The sequence below is a fragment of the Brassica napus genome, chromosome C5 (genome assembly GCF_020379485.1).
Source record: "Brassica napus cultivar Da-Ae chromosome C5, Da-Ae, whole genome shotgun sequence".
Lineage (NCBI taxonomy): Eukaryota > Viridiplantae > Streptophyta > Magnoliopsida > Brassicales > Brassicaceae > Brassica > Brassica napus.
This window is the reverse complement of record NC_063448.1, coordinates 40,279,526-40,303,923: the sequence shown is the minus strand read 5'-3', so window position 1 is coordinate 40,303,923 and position 24,398 is coordinate 40,279,526. Positions and strand designations below refer to the sequence as shown.

Here is a 24,398-nt window from a genome sequence, read left to right as displayed (position 1 = left end):
ATAAAATTCAAGTTCATTATTGGGTCGTAGTCGTACGTAATAAGCTATGTTAAATATGATGTGTTTTTAGGTTCATTTAATGACATTAAATTTAAATTTGATTAAGGAAAACTCATTAATTTAACTGGAAAAGACAATCATTAAAATAGGTAGGTTTATTTAATGACATTAAGTTTAAATTTGATTAAGGAAAACACATTAATTTAGCTGGAAAAGACAGGCATTAAAATATGTAGTTTAATTTAATTCTCAGTGGCATGGAAGTGTAAATAAGTTAGAAAATTTAGGGATATTTTTTAATGAGTACTTCTCTTTTAATAATAGAGATTCTTGAGATTATATCACTAATTTTTGCTGACTCTGAACATATACAATAAATTTGAAAAAGTATATATCGGAACCCTCAGTATCATGAACTAAAATGGAAAAGTAGCAATTTTTCTACCAAAATTTTGAAAACATTGTTGGAATTTTTTTTAATCTAGTATCCAAAATAATACTCCGTATTGTTTCACTACTAATACTACTACTATACAAATATAGTGTAAACATAAAATGGACAACTTGAGAGTTTTCAATTAGTTAAATAACAATTACTTTTCTTATTGATTGAGGTTGGTGGGTAATTTGAGGATTATTTAAAGATTTTAATGATTAATTGGTCGACAAAATGAATATACAAGGAGCTTTGGAAAACAAATATTTATATTCAGGGTGACTTATGCCATAACACTAAATTCTTAAAAATAAATAGAAAGAAATTCGAAAGTGCACAAAATGGACCCCCACTCCACAAAACCTGCAACACTCAGTTAACCCACAACATGCAAACATAATAGACACCACTGAGCTCCACGCATTTCTTCTATAAATGTAGACTCTCTCACGACTCACACCGCAGCGAGCCACTTGTTTTAGCTAAATTCCAAAAAGGAAACAGAAAACAAATAAGATCTTAACCGAGTTTGCTTGCTTCAATATGGCTCATCTACCCATTTCTTCGATTAGAGTTGGGAAAATAGATGATGTTCAAGAACTAATAAAATCAAAACCAAACACAGTTCCAGAGAGGTTCATAAGAGAAGCCAATGAGAGAGGTGTCTTAGTGTCTCATAAGACTCACCTTCATCATCATATTCCTGTTGTTGATCTGTCTAAACTGTCTAAACCTCACACTGATGATGATTTTCTCTTTGAGATTCTTAAGCTCTCACAAGCTTGTGAAGACTGGGGATTTTTCCAAGTAAATTTATTATTTTTTTCTTCCAAAACATTGTCTATTAGTCAAAATCTTGTATAGTAATCTATTTTCCACTATAAACACATTATTTAGATAATTGGATTTATTAGATCAACCTTAACATGTTTATTAGATCAACCTTAACATGTATGAACTACATATGAATATCAGAATTTTTTTCTTCTACAGGTTATAAATCATGGGATTGAAGTGGGTGTGGTGGAAGATATAGAGAAGGTCGCCAAGGAGTTCTTCGAGATGCCACTGGAGGAGAAGAAGAAGTATCCAATGGAGCCAGGGACCGTACAAGGTTACGGTCAAGCTTTCATCTTCTCTGAAGATCAGAAGCTTGATTGGTGCAACATGTTTGCTCTTGGTGTTCATCCTCCTTCTATTCGTAACCCCAAACTATGGCCTTCTAAACCGGCCCGGTTCAGGTTCTCCACAAAAACCCCTATTTTCTTATAACAAAATTTATTTAATCTTCCGAAATACCTTCGTTCAGTTTTCATGATCACATATTCTGTAGAGATTAACTAATGAGCATGTGGCGCGCAATAAAATAGTCTTTGCTAGAAAGTGTCATGTAAACTGTATCCACGTTCGAGATTAATCATGATTCATATTTTATAAACTTATAGTGGATCATCAGATAATTAAAATATCACATAGCGTAGGTTAGTGATACATATTTTTCAATTATTAAATTTCCTTTTTCTAAAAGTATATGTGGCTAAGAAATTACTTTTTTTTTCTATAGTGAAAATCTTGAAGGTTACTCAAAAGAGATAAGGAAATTATGCAAGAGGTTGTTGAAGTACATAGCAATAAGCTTGGATCTAAAAGAAGAGAGATTTGAAGAAATGTTTGGGGAAGCAGTGCAAGCAGTAAGGATGAACTATTACCCACCATGTTCACGTCCTGATCTTGTCATGGGACTCAGCCCACATTCTGATGGAAGTGCTCTCACTGTTCTTCAACAGAGCAAGAACAGCCGTGTTGGGCTTCAGATCCTCAAGGACAACACTTGGGTCCCTGTACTACCTCTTCCAAATGCCCTTGTCATCAACATTGGTGATACAATTGAGGTATTATTTTAAATAGACTTTAATCAGAGTTAACTTATTATTTCTACAAATTATGAATTTCTGTATATGTGCGTGTAGGTGCTAACTAATGGGAAGTACAAGAGTGTAGAGCATAGAGCAGTGACAAATAGAGAAAGGGAGAGGCTTACAATAGTGACATTCTATGCACCCAACTACGAGGTTAAAATAGAACCAATGGGTGAGTTGGTTGATGATGAAACCAACCCATGCAAGTATAGAAGCTACAATCATGGTGACTATAGTTATCACTATGTCTCCAACAAGCTCCAAGGCAAGAAGTCACTTGATTTTGCCAAGATTCTCAATTAACTATATTATTTTCACACCCCTTTCACCTTCCATTAACTAGTTACCACTTAATTTGTTTTATTTTTAAGAATTTAGTTGTGGGACTCTTGTGTGTATAATGTACAGGAATGTTTCCCACTTAGGGGTTTTAGTGTCATGATTAAATTCCCCAATGTAACTACAACTTGTAATATATTATGTGTGTGTGTGGGTGGAGTTGGGTGTGTTTATGTATCCATATGTATGCCGAGAAGGAACATAAAGAATAAGAAAGAACAACATCAGATCCATGTTTATGTCGATACATGTGTGCATATAATGTATTTCCTTAGTTTGTATCATTAAGCATATACTCCTTTCATTTGAAAATGATCCTGGTCTTAAAAAAAAATATTAGTAAATTGTAAACTTTGAAAAAATTAATTATGTTTTATTAAATTTTAATTGGATAAAATTATGAAAAATAATTAATAACAATGAAGTATTTACAATTAAATTTTAAAATATTTTACTAATATATATATATATATATATATATTTATTTATTTATTTATGTAAATTTTAATATAATTTTTCTCGTATAATAATTTCGTTCAGTGTTGGTAAAAGAAAAATAAATCTTTGGAAGTGCTTAATCAAAGAGAAACATATGTGTGATCAAGACATGGTCTCAATTTTTCTCTCTTCACGGGATGTGAAGTATCATGTTCAAGATCTATTTGAACGATTTGGAAGATAAAATCGAGAAGAAACAAGGCAAAAGGCTTCATTATTGTTTAACTTGTTTTACTAAACGACAAAAGGTCCCCATTATGAGACAAAAAAAACAAAAAAACAAAAAAAAACTATTTTATTTATTATTATTAGTTAATAATAGCTCAATAATAATTACATAACAAATGCATTGTCAGTTCTTATTTATTTGTCGTTATTGTCACTTTTACCAAATGATAGGAAAAAAATCTGCAGACCAAAAGGAGAGAAAGCACTAGAAGTGAGAAAAATGGACGGAGGATGATGTAGTTACACGTCAGTATTATGGTGGGAACCTTAAAAAATAATAAAATATCATATCAAAATGATTTAACCTAAGATTACAACTTAATAATTCTAGTATAGAATCAAAATGTTCACTTTGTTATAAATTAGAATAGTCACATCTCAATTATCACTCCTCCAGAAAGATATATTGCACTTTTTCGTTTTATATCATCACTATGTGTATGAAGTATATAAACTAACTGCTAGGCACTTTGTTTTAACTCTTTGTTGATTGTTTCAATAAAGACAAAAATCTGAAGTCGACCCAAAAATACGACTGGGCCAATTCATTACTACACCAGATCCAAAATCAGACTCAGCCAAACCAAACATGTTCTATCCGAATTGGGACACAGTGGAGCCTGGCTGGACCGATCGACTTATTAGACCATTTATAACGGAGATGTTGAATACAAGATTCAACAACTGAATCAGAATAAGTTGAAAAATGAAATGCTATGATGTGAATTATTTGGTGTTGAAAAAATTCTGACATGTTAAACAAAAAGAAAGTAGATACCGACATATGTTAATTTTTTTTTATATTTCATATTATCCTAATTATTTAAAATCAATATTTTATTATAAATTAAATAATTTATTTTAATATTTTATATGAAAACTTATTATTTTAATTATTTTTAATTAAAGATTAGGTTTATTTAATTTCGACATTGATAATTACTATTATTAACAAATAAAATAGAGTGTTGATTCTACTAAACAAAACTATTGTATTGTGTTAAAATCAAATGTGTTTTGAATTATGAGGTAAAAAATATTGACATGAAGTGTTAAAATATATTTTTTAAAAATAGTAGAGTGCTGAATTTTGAAACTATTGTGTATAGTTTAATCCAGACAAGTATACATCTTTATTGTTGAATGCTCAGGTCGCATACTACTTATATTAAGTAAACATTTCCCTATTTTTAACTAAAAAACAAATAAGGATTTTTAATGTTAAAATTCCTCAACTAAGTTTGCTTTGGGTAAAAACTCTTAAACTAAGTATTTAACAAAAACAAACCCCACACTAACTTTATTTAGTGAATTAAACTCTCGCTTGTCATAATTACTATTAGTACCAGTAAATCTTTAGTTTAGGAGTTTCTACATTAAGTAAACATAATTGAAATTCTCTGAGCATCCCCGAATAGTCATTATGACTTGTTAGGGTTTAATTTATTAAATAAATTCATTAAATGATAAAACCCGTCAACTATGTTTACTTAATGTAGAAACATCTAAACTAAAGATTTATCGGTAGTATTGGTAATTATGACATGCTAGGGTTTAATTCATTAAATAAAGTTAGTTTAGGATTTTTTTCGTTAAATATTTAGTGTAGGGGTTTTTATCCAAAACAAACTTAGTTGAAGGGTTTTAATATTAAAAATCCAACAAATAACAACAAATTGTGGAAACGTTTAAAGATTAGACCATATTCAAATAGATGAAGAGGATGGTAAACATAATGAAAACAGAAACAGAAATTAATTTTAACAAGATACTCGAATGAAATTAGTTTAGTACCACTATAAAACAATGATAATGGACCGCAGTGCAGTCCTGTTTTAATAGCTGATAAACAAGCAATAGTGGAAAGGTTTAAAGATTAGAAGACTGCTCTCAAACAGATGAAGATGATAGATATAGTAAGTACACATGCGAGACACAAAGAAAACAAGAATGTAATTAATTTAAATAAGATAAGGAATGAAACCAATTAAGTACCATTAGACAAACACAATGGAGGGCTACGCAGTCGTGTCCAATGATTGATGGATTTTATTGTGTAAAAGATGAAATCGAGGAAGTTTAATGAATCAACACACTCCAAATCATTAAGGGGAATCTTGTTCGGAACAAAATAAACTGTTTTGGTCGATGCGGTCTTGAATTCTTTATGAGTTTTGCTCTTTCGCAGTCAAGACACACCAAATAACTGAGGTATATATAAAGAGATTTTCTACAAGGGAACATCAATTTTACAAGAGAAACAAGCAGCAGCATGGAGAGACAAAGAGGGTTTTTATTAAGTCTTGGCTCTAGGAGGGTACGAGGGCTAGAATCTGGTTTCTAATGATTCCCATGCACTTTTGTATCTCTGTATAAATAGGAAGGTTCTGTGAGCAGCAAGGCTGTAAGCTGGCTACAGCCGAATCTAGAACCTGAGCCACTTCACTTGGTGGGAATTGCCTCTCTGTACATCTCTGCATCGTAAGATTTCAGTTGTTAGGATCACAAACTGAGAACGAAATAAGAACGCAACACAAGATAACTAACCAATCAGCCATTACAGAGAGTGAGAGCAAAAGGAAACCAACACCAAAGGCTTAACTTTCTCTAATATCTAAAACGGTATGAAGAGAGAGAACACTCGGGACTAATAATGTATTTGTGTTAATAAACAGAAAGGATTATTTGAGATTGTCACCTGAATCATGAGCAATGTAGCCATACAGCGTGAAACAAGTTCAGACGGAACCTGCAGGTCATTTTGGTCTAGTGGGTTTACGTGGGAATCATCTGCATGTTGAGTAGAGCTAGAAGGATTTGGTGTAGAGGGAAGACGCTGATCCTGGGAAGCTTGTGTTTGCTGGACTGATGATGATCCTTCTGATTCATCTGTCGAGAGCTGGTTATTAACAAAATCAATGGCTTCTTCTATATTTACAACATTATTTTCGTCTTTCCTTAATAACGCCAATGCCTGCAATAGATACAGAGACAAAATGGTTGAGTTGGTTAGATCTCTGGAGACGCAACAAATGATTAGTAAATTGTCACATGTAGATCCCAAACACAGAAACATATCAACTCGTTATACACACACCTGTATAGCTCTGAATACCATTTTCCGAGCTTTTACTCTAGAAATGTCAACAATCTCAGAGACATGGAATCCATTAGTATCAGATGCATCATTGTCTACGTACGTCAACTGTCCATCAGGTTCCCCTGAGTTGCTCATGTGTGTTATTGAAGAAGATGGTACATTCTCCTGGTAAGTATTCCGTTGCCTCAGGCCAAGAAGTGCCAATGAAACCTGTGCATATTGAGACATAGAATGCGAAACTTCAGGAGCCGTACGTAGTAAAGACGACAAGATCACTCTTACATTTCCTTCATAAACTCTTGCCTGTTCATTTATTTCGCTTAGCTGAAAGAGAACTGCAGCATATTGTTTCTTAAAAGATTCAGAATCCTTCAGAGCGTTGTGTCCGTCTTTCTCACTTTCCACAACCTCGTTGTTCATGTAATTTAGCTCCCTCAAAACTAGCTCCTGCAGTGTGTAGATTAAGCTTTAATTAGTTGAAGTGTAAACCACAACGACAGAGCTAAACAAACATGGAAGACAAGGAAGAAAAAAAAACTAAAATAGAGTGAATCAAAGAGTAACAAATCAAATTCAATACATTATTAGTCCGTTAAAGCTTATTAGTAATAGTAGTTACATGATTTCACATTCCTTATTAGTCAATTAGAAACTATTACTCCATCAAACATATCATCTTGCAATCTCTACTTATAGAATAAGGAAAGGAGAAGCTTAATGCTAGCAAAACTGAAGCAATACCATGAAATATGTAAACAGACAGAAAAGTAACCAGGCCATAGAAAAAGTGTTATGTTGAAGAAGATTAAGAACAAGCACGTATCACACATGTAATAATAAGGCTGAGAATTAATAACAGGCCGAACCTTCTTGTCAAGCGCACGTGTTAGTTCAGAAAGAGCTTGGACATCAGCTTCTCTCGCATGAATATGGCCAATATTTGAGGGCTGAGAATTAAACAATTGTACAGCAAGAGCCTCATCGACTCCATTTTGAGCTTGTGGATCCGAACTTGAAATTTCTACCTATAAAATTAAGCAAACTTGAATATAATTAATATATCTATCGTGATTTTGTTAAACTGTAGCTAAGATTTACTGTGGTCAAATGCCAAACAAGGCATTGCAAGAGAGAGTAGATGCAAGTAAGGAGGAGGAATAACATTAGCTACAGTCTCAGCGAGAACTGTGATAGAACATGCACGTTGATTTTGTACAAGATCGGTAAGAGATTTGAATTATCTACATACCTTCCTAGATACTGTTATTGGTCAAAGACTTCAGACAGAGAAACTCCAAGAGATTGTATTCGTTAGATGGAAACCCATTAATATTTGAAACTAGTAAACAACAAATTACCCCGTAAACTCCTAGATGTGTGTGATACTAAATCAATTCTTCCAGGTATGCAGAAAAATGAACCTCCACAAAATAATCTATAGCATATACAAAAGCAGAATATATGTGTGATGGTCAGAAAATATTAACCTTTTCCTGCTTTAGTGAATTGTTAATGATATAATTTGGTGAGGATTGGGGATAGCCTGCCTCGCACGAAAGTTTGGGGTACCCTTCAGGCATGCTTTCCTTTACTCGCTCATGCATTTTCTCCTCGCTGGAATTCTGACGGTGATGATTCGACAAAACATAGTGTTTTGCAAGTGATGCTGGCATGTTTTCTAGAGGATTTAGTGGCATGCATTCAGTATCCTTCAGCAAAAGAGAGAGATTTAAATGTTATTAACATTCAAATTCGTTCTCGCTCAAAAGTCATAAAGATTTCAGATTAGTTCTTAGTGCTTTTGTAGAGAACCTCGTGAAGTATGCACCAGATAAATTGGTCAACTATTAAGTGCTAAAATTCTGTTGTAAGAAATTCAGTAGTGATTCTATTTACCAAACGTTTTTGAGACATTAATTAAAATCACAAATGTGCAGTCAGCTGCGAGGAGCCGAGGATTCATTCCTCTCTTTTTTTTCAGTTTCAGTATTATTCCATATTAACGTTGATTCTTCATGTCAAAGATTCTGATTCTAGAAATGCCAGAAAAATTTGCAGTTGCAGGAAGAGTACCTTGACAAATTCCACCCCTAGTTCAGGGTTGTCAAACTGAATCCGGTACCTACAGTGATCAACGGTTAGGACACTGCCGTCATGAATCTCTCTTGACTTTGGATGAAGGCAAATAACTCTCTGTGAAACATTTAGAGGCCGAGCCAGATCCATCGGAAGTCCTTCCCTCATACCCGTGTTTAGTTCATCGTAATGTTTTCTTACAGAATCCCTGTATAGGTATAGCTTTTCTTTTTCCTCCTTCAGAAACTGTTGAGAAAAACGCCTTGGTTTCCCAAGAGAACTGCACCAACAAAGAATGATTAAGGAAACATACATATGCACACAGAAAAATTAGAAATTAACAAATAAACTGCGTTTTAGTAGTGATAACCTCCTTATGACACCCCATTCAACGCGAGTTAACCTAGGAACATGGCCCAACCCTACATGATCCAAGTACTCAACAAACTCTTGTCTGGCAAACCATGGGTAGTCAATTGCGCTATAGAACCACTCAAAAAGACACCATCTTCGTGCTTTGAAACTAGATATGCAATGCGAAAACTTCTCCTGTATATGGTACAACATATAATCAGGGAACTCCACAAACTAAGATTAACTGATATCGTTGGTGATTCTTTATCATTTGGCAACAGAGTTGTATGATCAGAAATTTTCACTCACCAAAATCTCTGACTTCTTCACGTCATCAATAGTTAGAGGTTTCTCAGTTACTATCTTTCTTCTGCTTCTAACTTTAGTTGGCAAGTTAACTTCTTTTTGCGTGGCTGCAGTTGATGGAGCTGACTCATCGTCATCTACCATGTTGTTACTTGAAGAAGTACGATCCTGGGGTTTGACACACTTCTTTTCATACGAGTTTCGAATACTTGCAGACCGTTTACCTCTCCCAACAGGCTTAATTTCCTCACCTATTCCCTGCAACAATACAATCAGTACCAGATTAAAGCTACAAACGAAATTCCACAAAGAAAAACAAACCTGAAATATTTAAAAATGTCTGTCGAAGATATAATATATGCAATGTTGTCTAATAGAAGAGATGTGTTCTATACAAGACACGTACCTTGTTTTTAGAAGGCTCAGTGACTTGTGAAATTGCAGCAAGCTCATCTTTAGGAACCTGCAGGAAGAAACAACTTCAACATGGTCATGAATTGAGACAACATAACCGTAAAAGCAAGTATCTTTGTTAAGTATATAGCTTCTCTTACTTTAGCTGGTGATGCTTTCTGCCGTCCCTTTCTGATTACAGAGCTACTTGGACTCTTTCTCTCGGGCTCAGTATTACAAAGATCATTGCAGACGGGTCTTTTCTGTTTCCATTTTCTAAGAGAGCCCCTTTTAGACATGGACGCTAGATCAGTCTCTTTATAATCTGAAGCCTTCCCAGCTCTCTTTTCCTCAGCTTGAACAGATGACTCTTCAAACAAAAATTCGATAGAGAAAGTTAATAAACATTAACCAGCTTAAGACACTAGGCTTAATGTAAAACGCTTATAGGTCAAACATAGGTATCCCACCAGTGTCCGTGGCAGTTTCAGGCATCATCAGCGATAGATCTGCCAGCGTCTGGAGAGCATCACATGCTGTGTCTTCATCTGAAGAGAAAAATTAGCTTCTTAAGTTTGTCATAGATGAGAAGAATCTTCAGGAAAAATTCCTCCATAAACCTCATTATTAATTTGGTCAAATTTGAATTCCAAGCTCAGTAGCCAACTCTTATTAGATAACCAGAACAAGCAGTTGTTGATCCCAAATTTTATTCAGACAAGAGAAATGTCAATAACAGTACCAGAAATAAGGATTTTAAAGTTCAGAAACGCAAGATAGAGTGACCACCAAAACATTAACTCAATTTATGATTTTCAGATATACTTCCGTGTCTTATTTTTGTCAGTGGGTAGCTAGACTATAATTGGTGTTTCTCTAAAGTGTACCAGGCATGTGGTCACCTGCCTTTATAAGGGTGCTTTGAATAAAGGTTAAGTGATGTTTCTTTATATCCTAATTCGATGTGCATAGCAGATAGGTGAATTTAACAGAGAAGTGAGAGACTAGAACACACCTGCAGTAAAAAGACTTTTTTTACTTTTTCTCCTTGAACTTCTATATGTGAATTTCAAAAACTTCCCATCCCCTTCTTGTTTAAATTTCTCATCGAGAGTGCCTAAGCTTTGTGCTTCGTCTGTACCACTGCAGGCCTCTTTTGAATCATCTTCTTTGATGCCGAACCTCCTTCTATAGTACTGTTTTTCTTTCATGGCACTTCTATCTTCTCCATTCGTCAACTCATTTCTATTTCCTGGGTTATCCACATTTTCAGCTTCAGTACTTTCTAAGCTTGGTTCACATTGGGCATCTTCCGTATCAGTGGCACGGAGCTTGGCAATCGCCATGTCAATATCAGCACGCTGAATATCAAGATCCATCAGTCCCATATTACTATATGACTGTTGCTACTTAAGCTAGATTTCTGTTAACTGAATTTGCGAAAGGACTATCATGTAGTGAAACAGAGCTATAGTTTCATGAAGTAAATATATGAATTATGAGCAGCAGTAAAGAAAATTACCATTATTTCACTCTTCGTATCAGGGGAGAACATCTTTGATTTTCTATTTGGTGTGTGTGGGTTTTTGGTAGAACCACCTCGTTGTGAAGCCTCAGTCAATGCTAATGCAATCTCATGTTCCATATCATCATCAGTATCATCCCCCTTCTGATTTAGAGACTTCTTAACAGGTGACATATATCTTTCCCTAGTATCCTTCTCAGGGGTATATGAGACAGGAATTCTAGGTGTCCTTTTTCCAACAGCACGAGGCATTGTCTCTTGGCACATGCAAATTACGATTATAAGAAAAGTTAGGAAATAATAGATCTTGTCCATCAGAGGGATAGCTAATGAGCAATAAAATTTGGGCAAGATAAATCTTTTTTTCCCTTTGCATACAATAGTGGGTACTAACTTATGTTGCATGTCCGCAATGTAACTTTGTGTAGTAGTGTACATTATCGACGCTAGATTATTTATTTTGTAAAATAAACAGAGCAGTCCTATATAAGCTAATTCTTTAGAGCAAAATCGTATCATCAGAAGGACTGCAATAATTGAGAGAGAGAAAGAATTTGCACCACGCAAAGACTCGTGCATATATAGAATATCGTGTGTGCACGCAAAACTCATGTTTGTGAATCGGTGAACAGATTTTGAGGCAAAGAGAAGCAGAGAACACTACCAGTACGTCTCTTCTTCAGTGATGGCAAGTAGCCTGAAGAGGACCTGAACTGCAGGCGGTCAGACAGACCCTCTAATCCTGCGGAGGGATGATCTGAGGATTTCAATTTAGAGCGCTTAGAAGCTGACCTCAGAGTTTCGTTTTTCTCCTGCTCACTGTCACTTCCTCCATGCTAGAGAGGAGAAAGAGTTGTTACATAATAACATAAAGCAAACCAACTCCACACTACCAAACTATATTCCTTTGAAACACAAATGTATTACTTTATCAACACATAACGACTTAACAAAGAAACACCAAACAAAAAATGTAAGAATTTGTCTTCCATGAGCTAAACTATATTTTCAAGTGACAATATCTGAACAGACAAGAGTGCTACACCCCTAGGTTGCACAAAATTTAACAAGAAACAACAAGAAAGTTTTGCATGATTAGTAGTTGGCAGGTGTTCCATAGGAACGGGTGTCAGACTTATTAGTTGTTTTGAGTTTATAAAAATTAGTATCCTGAACTGGACCACTTCTGTGTAAGTTAGGAAAAACCCAAAATACTGAAATTAAATAACTATCCGAACGGTTTATAGCTCTTACCAGAACAGCGTAGTGATCAGTCATCATTGCAGTAAGGCCAACGACAGAAGCAGTGCCTTCCGGAAGAGACAAGTAAGCCTAAAGTAGAGATGATACAACATAAGTTGAAAAATATCTAGACCAATATCAAAAGATAAACCGGAGAAGGGGGAGAGCATGATAACCTTATTCATAGTGTATAGAGCCTCTACCATCTCTGCAGAACGACTATGTACAAAACCAGCGACCTACAAACCATAGAGAGGAGAACTCTATTATTAAACTAGGCCTACACAAAACCAAAATGATTATAAAATGACTTAACTATCCTCCTAACATTTATCGGAAACTATGGCAGCAGTTTATTAGTATTCTTCTCACATGGAAGGTTGTACTACAAATCGCATTCCAAGACTTAGATCTTGTATATTTTGCTAATTGAACAGACCTTTTTCCATTCTTTTCCAAATTTGCGGTATCCTTCATAAAAGCGCTCTAACTCTTCCTTGTTCCACTGAGGACCTAACATATCCGACAACTTCCTCTTCTGCAAGTAAAATAAGATATGCTTGATCCTTGTATAATTTTTCCGGCAAAACAACAACAAATGGAACCGAAACAACAACTTAAAAATCTAGCAGACATCTAAAGATTGGTATCGTTCTGAAACCTAGGGATACAATTTTGTTCAAAATCAAACATATTTGGGTGAGTAATTAATACAAGTATCACAAATCATATAACCTAAAGGCCTCGTAATAAAAAGAAAAGAGCTTGATTACCCGTGGTTTGGTTTTGCTCATACTTTCTTCTTCTTTGTGAGGAGAAACATCCTTAGGACGCGGAGTTCTCTTGTACTTAGATTTCGTTGATCTTGAAGGCGCCATTTGCCAAAGCCTCTTCTAATTACCTATTCAACCTTCCCATGTTTAGTTTTACCAAAGATTCAACCCCAATAGCACCTATAAATCACCAAAAGCTCAATCCTACATCTATCCAGTAATTGATCATACTAAATACTGCATGCGGAAACCTAATTCATTCTACGATTGCTTCATCATCAGTTTCAACAGTACTTCCGCTCAAACCCCAGACCAAAAAAAAAAAAACGATTAAGAAATAGCTTTCTCCGAATTTGAAATTAATCTCCTTAAGCAACACTGGGTTAGTTTATACTGGGCGAATTCGAATCACACGACCTGACACCTATCGATTTGAGCTTCAAATTTCAAATCGAAAGCTCAAACATTCAAAGATACGATGAATTGAGCTCAATTATTTCCAATAATTCATGAGAAATCAACGAAATCAGAAATTGAAACTATCTTCATCGCGAGAGAAAGAGGATAAAATGAAGCTTACCAAGAAGAATCCAAAATCACTTTGAACACATCGACGGGACTTCGATTTAAAGGTGGATACAGAAGGGAAATTGACGGAGCAGGTGAGAGATCGGAACGAATCAATCAGAGAGCTTACGTATTAAGCGATCGATTCAGAGATGAAAAGCGAGAAGACGAAGCAGCAAAGATAAAAGAAGGAAGAGATGAGAAAATAGAATTTTTTTTGGGGATTATATAACCGCGAAAAACTTTAAAAATAAATAAAAATAGAAATCTTATAAATGCAAATTCGTTACACGAGCTGATCAATCACACATACAAGAACTTTTAGATGCAATCATAAACCTGGGCTTGAACCGGTTCGATCCTGATATTTTAAACCGAATTTACTCTGACCTTCACATCTCTAATGGTTAAAGCAAGCATAGCCAAAGCAGGAATGGCAATTAGGCTGGTCCGGTCGGACTCAACCACAAAATCCACAAAACTTGTAAACATTTCAGTTTGGCCCGGTTCGGACCAACAATTGTATGCGTCGTCTATATTTTAAAATCTGGTCCAACTCTAAAAAAACTATAAGGATTTTCAGGTTTTTTTTTTATAATTTATTGTAACATTGTATATGTTATTTTACCATTTGAAAATATTTAACCCAAGTTTTTATAAAAAAAAAAACATGTGTCAACTTCTGTTTTGAAATATAAAGTGAGTTTTAAAACCGCCGACGAGAAGTTTGACGAAGATTAGATCTCAATCACATATATTAGTAGATGAAAAGGAACGAGAAAGCACCACTCCAGATTCTAACAATCACAAGAAGGCAAGCAAAACAGAAGATCAAATCGAAGAAAATTCTCAGAGAACTTGATATCAGCATGCAACAACAATCACCGAGAACTAAATTTCAACTGAAAACGAATATGGAAAATTAGAAAACTATACTAAAGTCGACAAGAACATGCAACAAAAGCGATTAAACTTAAAAAGATCAACAATAGCTCCCAATCACCTTATATATGACACAACTAGATCTGCATCTAAAACAAATCTGAATGTTGAATCGAAAGAAAACATTAATGAAAAATCAACCTAGAAAGTATAAAGAAAACATCAAAAAGAAACTAAATTCGACTCATGTTCTATGAAACTAGTTGGAATCGGCAAACATAAGCAAATAAAAGCAAACCAATTGACGAAATCTAGAGAGAAAGCAAAAAAATAAAGAGAAAGACATTTATTTTTCTAGTTCATCTGTTTGTTCATGTTACTTTTTTTTTTTTAAATATGATATGTCAAATTCTATATAGATGTGTTTTCTAAATAGACCAATACTTAAAAATTAAAAGAATCTGCATAAATCTTAATACCTGGTAAGATAACAAAAATCTGGAAATGATTAGTTGTTAGTTTGGAATTGGATATGGATATATAGTGACACTGTCTATAATACCAGGAAACAAGAGGGTTATTTTCAAATAACCAACAGTATGGGGATGTTTTATGTAAATACTATTTTTAGTGGGTAAGAAAAAAACATAAACCCTAAAGCTTGCGTCACTGTTGTTCTTCATTGATTCAATTCGATAACACGGCTTGACTCAGAGAGGCTAAGGATCCAGAGTCATGCAGTATCTATCGAACTCTCGTAGAATCGCTCGGGCTCTGAAACCCCTTGCACTCCTCGAGGCTGATGTGAGATTCGCTTCTCATGTTGTTGACTCTACCCAATGGCAGAACCATCGATCTCCTTCAGTCTCTGTCTCTCCAGGTACCATCTCTTCATTTCACGCATTTTTACAATGTTTGGTGTCTGAAAGAGGACAAAAGCTTAAGACTTTATGTGGAACGGATTCTAAAGACTTGACCTTTCTTTGTAATTTGGTGAGTTATTGAAAAGACAATGTGTTCTGTAGGGATGAACACTCAGTCACACATGACGGGGCTTATGATGCTGAGATCAAGCTTTTCCTCTGAAGCAAAACTTGTCGAAGATCCTACAGGTTTTTCGCTGATTTTTTTAATAAAAGCTTTGTTTTTGGGATGGCTATTGAGCTCACTAGAGTGTTTCTGTATGCAGAGGCTGTCAAGGAGCTACATGGTAAGATACTTGATTCTGTGAATGTCAAGAGATCCATGCCTCCAAATGCTTTGTTGTGGTCGTTGATTGAGAATTGTCGCAAGGAGGATGACATTAGTTTCCTCTTTGATGCTCTCCAGAATCTCCGGAGATTTGTGAGTTAGTTGTTTACTTCTCTGTTCCTTGTCTTGTTAAGATAGTTCTGAGATTATGTTTGTTTATGGATTGTAGAGGTTGTCCAATCTCCGTATACATGACAACTTTAATTGCAATCTATGCCGGCAAGTTGCTAAGACCTGTGTACGTGTGGGAGCAATTAACCATGGTAATCTCAAACCTTGTTGCTTTACTAGGCTTGAGAATCTGTCAATACTAATATAGCTCTTATAATTTAATTGATTATCAGGTAAACGGGCTCTTTGGAAACATAATGTTCATGGTTTGACTCCTAGCGTTGCATCTGCTCACCATTTACTGGTATTGCAAGTCTATAAATTGGTTGGTTCTTTCTCTAATGCCTCAAGGTTTTAAGGATGTTTCCTTGTTTATGTAGTCTTATGCGTTAGAGCACAAGAACTCTAACCTCATGGACGAAGTGATGAAACTCTTGAAGGCGAATGACCTGCCGTTACAACCCGGCACAGCAGATTTAGTTTTCAGGTGTGGCTAGGCTTACTTTGTTGCTCACTTTTTTTACGGTTTTCTATGGCTTGCTGATTCGATGAGCTTTTGTTATCATGAAATGAACTTCAAGTGAATTGTTTGCAGGATCTGTCATGAGACAGATAGCTGGGATCTATTAGCTAAGTATTCTAAGAAGTTCTGCAAAGCTGGAGTCAAGTTAAGGAAGACCACTTTTGATGTATGGATGGAATTTGCTGCCAAAAGAGGTAGGTTTTGAGTGTATTTGGTTTCCCATGTTTGTTGTTGTTATGTAGATGAGTTTGTCTCAAGCGTTCCCATAGTTTGAACTTGAAGTCATCTTGAGAAATGTGTACACACACTCCTGATATAATTAAATCATAGCAGAATATAACTCTGCTTGTTAAAGATTTTCATATACTGCTTAGATGCTAACTGCTTTCTGTGTTAATCGTTTATCAGGAGACACGGAGTCTTTATGGAAGGTTGATAAGCTGAGATCTGAGACTTACACCCAACATACTCTTTCCGCAGCCTTTTCATGTGCAAAGGTAAAAACATTTCTCTCTAGCCTTCTCATGTTAGGAGCATTATTCATGTTTGCTCTCTCTCTCTCTCTCTCTCACAGGGTTTTCTGCTAGAACATAAACCAGAAGAAGCTGCTGCTGTCATCCAAATTATCTGCCAGGTGTGAGCTAGAATCTGGTTAATAACATCCTTTTTCCATAATTCTGATCATGAAATTTTCTAAAAAAACATTTGTGTAAATTTATCACAGGCATATCCTGATGAGAAGAAGTCAGCACTTGAGGCTGAATTCAAGAAGCTGGTAAACGAGTGGCCAGTGGATGTTCTCAAGCACCAAAACGAAGAAGATAAGAAGGTAAAGATTGTCTCTGAGTTAATTCACTGTATGTATGTATACTTGGAAACCAAAGCTTGTAAGCAAACCATTTTTCTAAAATAATGAAACAGGCTGTAGCAGCTTCATTGAAATCTGACATCCCTGCAATGGTCAATGCTTTGGTGAATTCGGGTTTAAGAGTGAGTGTGGATTTGGACGAGTTAAACAAGAATGAAGCTCTTCTCAGCTGAGGACTTGGATCCCATTATACCGCAACTATAAGATCTATTCCAAGGTTGCTCCGTTGAATAATATTTTCAAATCTATTGAGGGAAAGTGTAGCAGCAGGGGGGAACACATTTCTGTTTTAGTGTCGTGCATTCTACGGCAAACTCTTTCTTTAGGGTTTGTCTTTTGGATCAAATTGACATGAGTTGCACTTTTGTAGCCTCGCTCAAATAAGGAGTTCCGAAAAGAAACAAGAAAACAAGAGTTTTGAGTCTCTGAGAGAAGTCTTCGTGATTTGATCAGTTAAGTAAACTTTATACCTAACTGTGAATCTGTGATCAAAGCAATCAAATAAAAACATTGGAAATTCAACTATGAATATGTGATCAGAGCAATAAAAGAATACAAAGGAAATTCTAAGGTGGAGACATAGAAGACACAGAGATGAAGTTAGAATAAGAGAGTAGAGGAATGAAGTGAAAAGTCAAAACACCCTGAGATCTCAAAGGCGAGCCAGCCTTCTAGTCCGCTTTGACGCCAACCACCTTAGAGGTATGTAGCGTCAGGGCCTTCTCCTTGGTGAGCCTTGCACCATGGCGACAAAGGCGCTTGCCTTTTAAAACCAAGAATGACAACTTCACATTTGGTAGAGTGTCTTGGGATTTTGAGCAGTTCCTTAATGATTTCACCTTTTGTTGAATGATGATCCCAACTTAGAGTGAGTTTCTTGAGGATTGCTGAATTCTCAAGGATGTAACTTACCAACTTCATGTCTATATAACGTCCTTGAGATGAAAAGTAGATATCAACAAACTCGAGAGACGAAAGAAAACACTTGGGACTCTCCTCCTCGGATTGTGGCTCAGGGTAATTCACATAACCAATTTGTTCCTGAGGGAAAAAAAAACAGATGAAGAAATGATATTGCAGAAAACTCATAGTGATGAGAAAAATATCATTGAGTTTAATTAGCAGATTCATCAGTACCAAGATGAGGGATCTCAGATTAGGGCAACTCCTAAGAAATGTTTTCAGCCATATCGAATTGGTCGCGTGGAGAGAAACGCACAGGCGCGACATGTATTCAAATTGAGGCAGCGGTTCTAGCTTCGAGTATAGACAAATGAGCTGGAACAAACAAAGACAGCAATGTTTGTCAGAGACTTACTTTCACGATAGAAAATTATGCATGTCCAAAAAGCCTGCTTTGAACTACGTGTATGTATATCTAGAATAAAGTTAACAAATTTTGGATTGAAATTCTAAAAAGACATTTATTTTGTAACGAAAATTTACTTTACAACTGACACTTATATGAAACGGAAGGAGTGTAGCTAGTATACCTGAGATGTACTTTGAGATATTATCATATCCCCGACCATCGAAATCCCAGTAAGAAAATCACGAAAGCTACTTCTGGATGAAACACTTTTTATGACATCAGATCCAACTAAACCATAGTTGAGAGAAATATATAACTTTGCATTGGACTCCAAATTGCTTTTTACTATGAAGGTTTTAGATTCATGATCATGGATGCTCAAACAGCTTAGTAGAGGAGCATCGATAACAATTCCAGGAACACCATCCAACACTTTGAGAATTCTTCTTTCAATGCTGAGTCTCTTCAGTGACCGAGAGTGCACCTGATAGACTTGTGCATCACTATTAGATGCGACAATATTTAAATTTTCAAGGACGGGACATGATGAGATAAGTTTCTTCAAATTAGTCTCACTCGAGTACCAATTTTGTTCTAAATACATTGTCTTCAAACAAGGTAAGACAACAAACACCTCATCATCCAAGAACAAGTTGGAGAGTCTTAAGTATACCAGTGTCTCACAGCTATGCAACCTTAGGCGACGGTGAGTGAAAAAATCGTATGCAGCCCAATCAATGTCTAGATGCTGGATCTTAAGCTTTATTGCAGCATCAATCCATGACGTGAAATAAGAGCCGTCCTTTACAGTGTTTGCATTATCCCCCAAAGTTAACTTGAGTTTCCGTATGCATGTAACCCTACTAGAATCCAAAAATCTGTCACCAAAGCTCACAAAGGCATTGGTATCTGAGAACTTTCTGGAACTCAATTCAAAACCAGGAAGCCAAAGCCAAACATGTCTCCATCTAGTGGATAAAACGCTTGTCCTAACAGCTTCCTCTGTGGAGAGAAGATAAATTATCTGACATATCAAATGGTCAGGTAAATTGCTTATCCTGTCCCCATCTTCCTTAGATCTCTGACTCAACTCTTTAGAACTAACATATTTGGATTTCCCTTTACCAATCATTTTTTCTACTGTAAATTCTGTTCTGCAAAAAAAAAAAAAAAAAGTGAAAACGCAAGTTTATTTGGAGGCCTAGCCGCCTAGGTTATATGGAGACATAGCTTACGAGTTGCAACCAAACGACATAATCAGCATTAACGAAAACAGAGTTAAAAAAAAGCCCTAGACTAGCAACATCAGACGTCTATATATTCCAAAAGTTATAGGTCAAACGCCGAGACAGATGGAAACAAACTACAATTAACGATGTTTATTTTGACCAAAACAATTAACGGTGTTCAAGAGACGTATGCTTGAGGCAGAAGAGACGAACCGAAAGTGGGTGGAAGAGAGACGAATCCGATAGAAAACCTTGTTTTGTACTCGTGGGTGTGACATCTATTTATAGGGTTTGATTAGTTTTCCCATCTTCCACTCACCCGCAAAGATTAAATTTTTTTGTCAACAAGTAAACTTTATTTAAAAGAGAAAGTACATCCAAGTGTTAAGTGTACAACCATTAAAACAATTATGATTCAACAAATAACGATATAATTTAACGATATAGTTTAAGTAATATGATACATGATACATCTTTCTTATTAAAACAGAATCCAACTTTTTTTTACAGGTTTTAAATTAACTACATCCTTTTACTATATAGTTACATTCACTCTTCTAATTATAGAAAATAATATTATACTACTAAATGTATTTTCAAACAACACAATAACAAATCTTGTGTCTAAACAATATAAAATATTAGGTTCAACCTTTTTAGTAACATTTTATTTATCTTCTTTTAAATTATTTGATTTAAAACTATTCATATATATCTTATAAAAAGTTGAAATAAGTATTATTATTTTTTGCAGATTTACATACTATAAAAATAATTAAATATAAAAATAATTAAATATTTGGAGATTATTTTATTTGTATTTTCATAAATAAAAATTACATTCCTTTAAACTTAATAAATATTAAATTATTTTCTTAAATTATTTTGATTTTTAAGAACATATAATTATATATGCGAGATTATGCTTGGTTTAAGTAGACATCAAATAGTTTTATACAAATAAAATGTTAAAATCAATAAATTTATATCAAATAAGTTTTATAATTTAAAATGTATCAAATAAATATATATCACAAAATTAAACAAACAAATGATAAATATTTTATTAAAAATTCGTAATGAAACGAGTTGAAATAATTTAAAACAAAATTAAGTAATATTTTAGATAATTTTCATATTCAATATAAACTAGATATTGACCCACGCTATGCAAGTGCGAAATATTTTATGATGAAAATTTTCACTAATAACTTAACAAATATTTTGTTAATTTGTAAAAAAAATGTGTATTTAAAAGATTTTTGCATTTAAATCTGAGCTTTTAAATTAGACCCGGACATGCGGTCAAACTGGTTAATCCGGTGATCCGATAATTCGGTTTAAGTTTTTAAAACATATTCATATTTAAAACATGTATATATCAATAAAACCCGAAACTAACCGACTGAACCGATGGATGACCGATATGTAATCCAATTTGATTTAAATTTTTATAGTTTCATAATTTGTCACCTAATCTATCTATCTATCTATATATATAAAGAAGAGTTTTCTTCACTCCTAGGTCATCCACATAGGATGCCACGTCAGAAAATCGAAGGCTATCGTCGCGCCACGTGTCCCTGCATTCAAAACACATCACTTTTTTAAATGAATATATCTCTTCGCATTTTCATACATACAAGTAGTATGTAACTGACACTTTAATGCGCATCAATAAGCGTTTATATGTATATAGAGAGATCCATCGCATCCACTACATATCCTGACAATACTCTAATATCTTTTTAAAACAACTTTTAGTTATGGTCAAGAGATAAAACAGAGGAAAGGCTGGACTTGCAGGCAGATAGTGGAGTAACATAAGATGTCGTCATCCTTGCTCAGTCATGAGCGCATCTAACATTACCGACACCGTTTGACATCGGGTTCGTTCTGCTTATGTATTTTTAAAACATCCAAAAGTTGTTTTTTTTGTATCATTGAAAAATATTCTTATTCAGAGATTATACGTTTGTTAGTATGAATTGTATAGGCTGTTTAGGCATATATATTAAACATGCATGTTTACATATACAAAATAGTACTCGATTTATGTTACATATTGTAATAGTGGATTAGACTAAAAAGGAAAAAAAATGTGCTTATAATATGTTTTAGTTTTTAGTTTGAGGGAAAGAAAAATAATAATAATAAATAGATGTAGTGTATTATACGGGGATTATTATGATTTTGAAACTAAACAAATATATAGGAAAATTGCACATTTTGGATGCGAGTGCAATTCATATTAACCGGGTTTAGTTTAGAGTGCAATATTATCCTCAAAAAAATATTTAGATAGAAATTATATTTATATCCACAAACTAGATAATTTTAGTTTTATAAAAAAATTTAAATTTGTGTACAATAATTATTTTACTTAATTTTTTAAAAGTTATGTTTTGAACTTCATAAATATTATTATCACTATTTTATAAATATATTCTTAATTTTAATATTTAAAGATTAGATGAAATAATTTATAAGAAAGGTCTTCTTTTACTATCAATTTGAGATGTTAATATATTCATATTTTAGATTTACAAAGAATTTTAATACAAATATCGAAAAGTATATATAGTTATTCTATTAACTAACCTGTACTATAGCGTAATAAAATAATTTTAAAATAATAGTTAGTTTAATATGTATTTTGCTGATTTATAATATTTTTGTACAGAATAATATTTGGTCGTATAATTTCTGTTTGTGTATAATATTCTATAGCCAGTTTAAAATTTTATGTAAGTATAAATATATAATCATCAAAGCATACTATTCCTCCGTTTATTTGGTGTGTTTTACATTTGTTTTAGTTTATCCCTAGCAAATTACTGACATAACATAAAGCAAAAATAATTTCTCAAATATAACATAAATATAAAAAACAACCACAAGTACTAATAGTAACAATGACATTGTCCTAAACAAATACAAAATATATTTTTAGTGACTAAGATTACCTCAAAGTTAAAATTTTATTTTCCACAGTATTAGATACTCTGACATAAAAAAAAAGAATTCTGGTAATTGAAAACTTAATCTCATTCTCTTAACATAATCACACTTACAACCAACTGAATATAGAAGAAAATTTATACAAAATTATATATTTCATGAAAACCGATACATTGAATTCCGCGCGTAGCGCGGGCCTGCCCTAGTTTTAATCTAAAGTTTAAACTTCAGTCTTGCAATTGTATAAAATTATAGCGTCTCTACAAAATTTTGATACAGAAAATGATAGATATAAAATAATTAAAAACTATAATTGTGTCTTGATCATATTATTCTTTTTATATTGCTTAATTAAATTTAGTATAATTATTTTGTGTAATTTATCTTGTTAATAATTTGGTCCAAATTATAATCGGTTTAAATTTGTTGTTTACAGTTACTGTTAAACATTTTTCTTCAGATAATATATATTTCATAATTATGTTTGTTATTGTATTTATCGTACAATTTAGTTATTTACAATGTATATTATATATACTATGTAGTGGCCATTATTTAGGAAATAAAAAAAACCCGTTAAATTTAATTGATTTGTTACTAATTGAAATGTTTTTGTAGTATTTAAACCTGCAAAAATAATTTGTATTTATATTTGTTTTTTATAAATTATTTAATTTTCAATCATGTAATTTATCGAAATAAGTTGAAAGAAAATTGTTAAAAGATTATTCAAAAAATGAGATCTAATGTTTTATATTGTTTGGACATAAAATTAATTATAGTATTGTTTGAAAATATAGATAGTAGTATAAACCCTTCAGAAACAATTATGAACCATTCATAAGACTTTGGACTAAAAATATACATGCATTTTAAGTGTGAATCATAGTCTAGTTATATATTAATTGAATAGACCAATTTGCGACATGTTTGATTGGCCGGTGAACTGATGTTGAACAGAAAACAACATACTGGAATGACAGTTACAAAAAAAAAAAAAAAAAACATACTGGAAGGAAAAATGAACAAGTGGGACAAAGAGAAATATTAAAGCAAATAAGAAGAGAAAAGTAATCAATATATTAATTTAAGTTTGATTAGTTGCTGTGTTTTGAGAATATTATTGCCCACAAATCTTTTCTTCTCTAATCTATTTACAAACACTATGAAATTTTTATTGTATGTTTTATGATCAGCAATAGACAAGATCATCTCTTTTTTTTGTCATCAATTTATACAGACTCATAATGATTTTGTGAACCAAACCGAAAGATCTGCATCCATGTGAACGACGAAAGATGGTTGCTTCCTGACATTGCGTTCTAGGCTATCCGCCTTTGAATTATGCATCTTTGGCACATAAATTTTATGATCTCTGATTTGAGGAAACTTTCTTTCAGGGTCTTGATGTCTTCCAAATAACTTGCAAAATCTAGTCATTCTTCTGGTTCCGAAACCATCTTCACCAGTTGAGAACAATCAGTTGCAAACGTAACCTGCAACTG

The 24,398-nt window shown here is 33.7% G+C and overlaps 4 protein-coding genes across 4 annotated transcripts; 2 read left to right on the top strand and 2 right to left on the bottom strand.

Annotated features, from left to right (window-relative positions):
* Nucleotides 1-882: 882 nt before the first annotated feature.
* On the top strand, nucleotides 883-2,939 carry LOC106396666 (protein SRG1). Its single transcript, XM_013837126.3, has 4 exons — nucleotides 883-1,243; nucleotides 1,430-1,677; nucleotides 2,001-2,328; nucleotides 2,407-2,939. Exons 1-4 carry the CDS (start codon nucleotides 980-982, stop codon nucleotides 2,656-2,658), a joined length of 1,092 nt encoding a protein of 363 aa, XP_013692580.1. The 5' UTR covers nucleotides 883-979; the 3' UTR covers nucleotides 2,659-2,939.
* Nucleotides 2,940-5,489: 2,550 nt separating this feature from the next.
* On the bottom strand, nucleotides 5,490-13,999 carry LOC106396667 (protein ALWAYS EARLY 3). Its single transcript, XM_013837127.3, has 20 exons — nucleotides 13,770-13,999; nucleotides 13,190-13,317; nucleotides 12,856-12,954; nucleotides 12,593-12,655; nucleotides 12,429-12,506; nucleotides 11,839-12,010; nucleotides 11,172-11,431; nucleotides 10,665-11,010; nucleotides 10,120-10,197; nucleotides 9,811-10,019; nucleotides 9,663-9,719; nucleotides 9,260-9,514; nucleotides 8,967-9,145; nucleotides 8,594-8,876; nucleotides 8,008-8,229; nucleotides 7,387-7,545; nucleotides 6,824-6,967; nucleotides 6,518-6,730; nucleotides 6,119-6,394; nucleotides 5,490-5,894 (listed from the first exon to the last, which is right to left on the bottom strand). The coding sequence occupies exons 2-20, from the start codon at nucleotides 13,292-13,294 to the stop codon at nucleotides 5,730-5,732; spliced, it is 3,363 nt and encodes a 1,120-aa protein (XP_013692581.1). The 5' UTR covers nucleotides 13,295-13,317; nucleotides 13,770-13,999; the 3' UTR covers nucleotides 5,490-5,729.
* A 1,285-nt stretch (nucleotides 14,000-15,284) lies between these two features.
* Nucleotides 15,285-17,817, top strand: BNAA05G19700D. Its single transcript, XM_013887667.3, has 11 exons — nucleotides 15,285-15,518; nucleotides 15,664-15,750; nucleotides 15,828-15,982; nucleotides 16,059-16,152; nucleotides 16,234-16,304; nucleotides 16,381-16,487; nucleotides 16,596-16,717; nucleotides 16,932-17,020; nucleotides 17,098-17,157; nucleotides 17,248-17,352; nucleotides 17,445-17,817. Exons 1-11 carry the CDS (start codon nucleotides 15,374-15,376, stop codon nucleotides 17,562-17,564), a joined length of 1,155 nt encoding a protein of 384 aa, XP_013743121.2. The 5' UTR covers nucleotides 15,285-15,373; the 3' UTR covers nucleotides 17,565-17,817.
* Nucleotides 17,818-18,087: 270 nt separating this feature from the next.
* LOC106448257 (putative FBD-associated F-box protein At5g53635) lies at nucleotides 18,088-20,755 on the bottom strand. The gene is made up of 3 exons (XM_048757481.1): nucleotides 18,885-20,755; nucleotides 18,529-18,669; nucleotides 18,088-18,432 (listed from the first exon to the last, which is right to left on the bottom strand). Exons 1-3 carry the CDS (start codon nucleotides 19,833-19,835, stop codon nucleotides 18,088-18,090), a joined length of 1,437 nt encoding a protein of 478 aa, XP_048613438.1. The 5' UTR covers nucleotides 19,836-20,755.
* Between the last annotated feature and the right edge of the window lie 3,643 nt (nucleotides 20,756-24,398).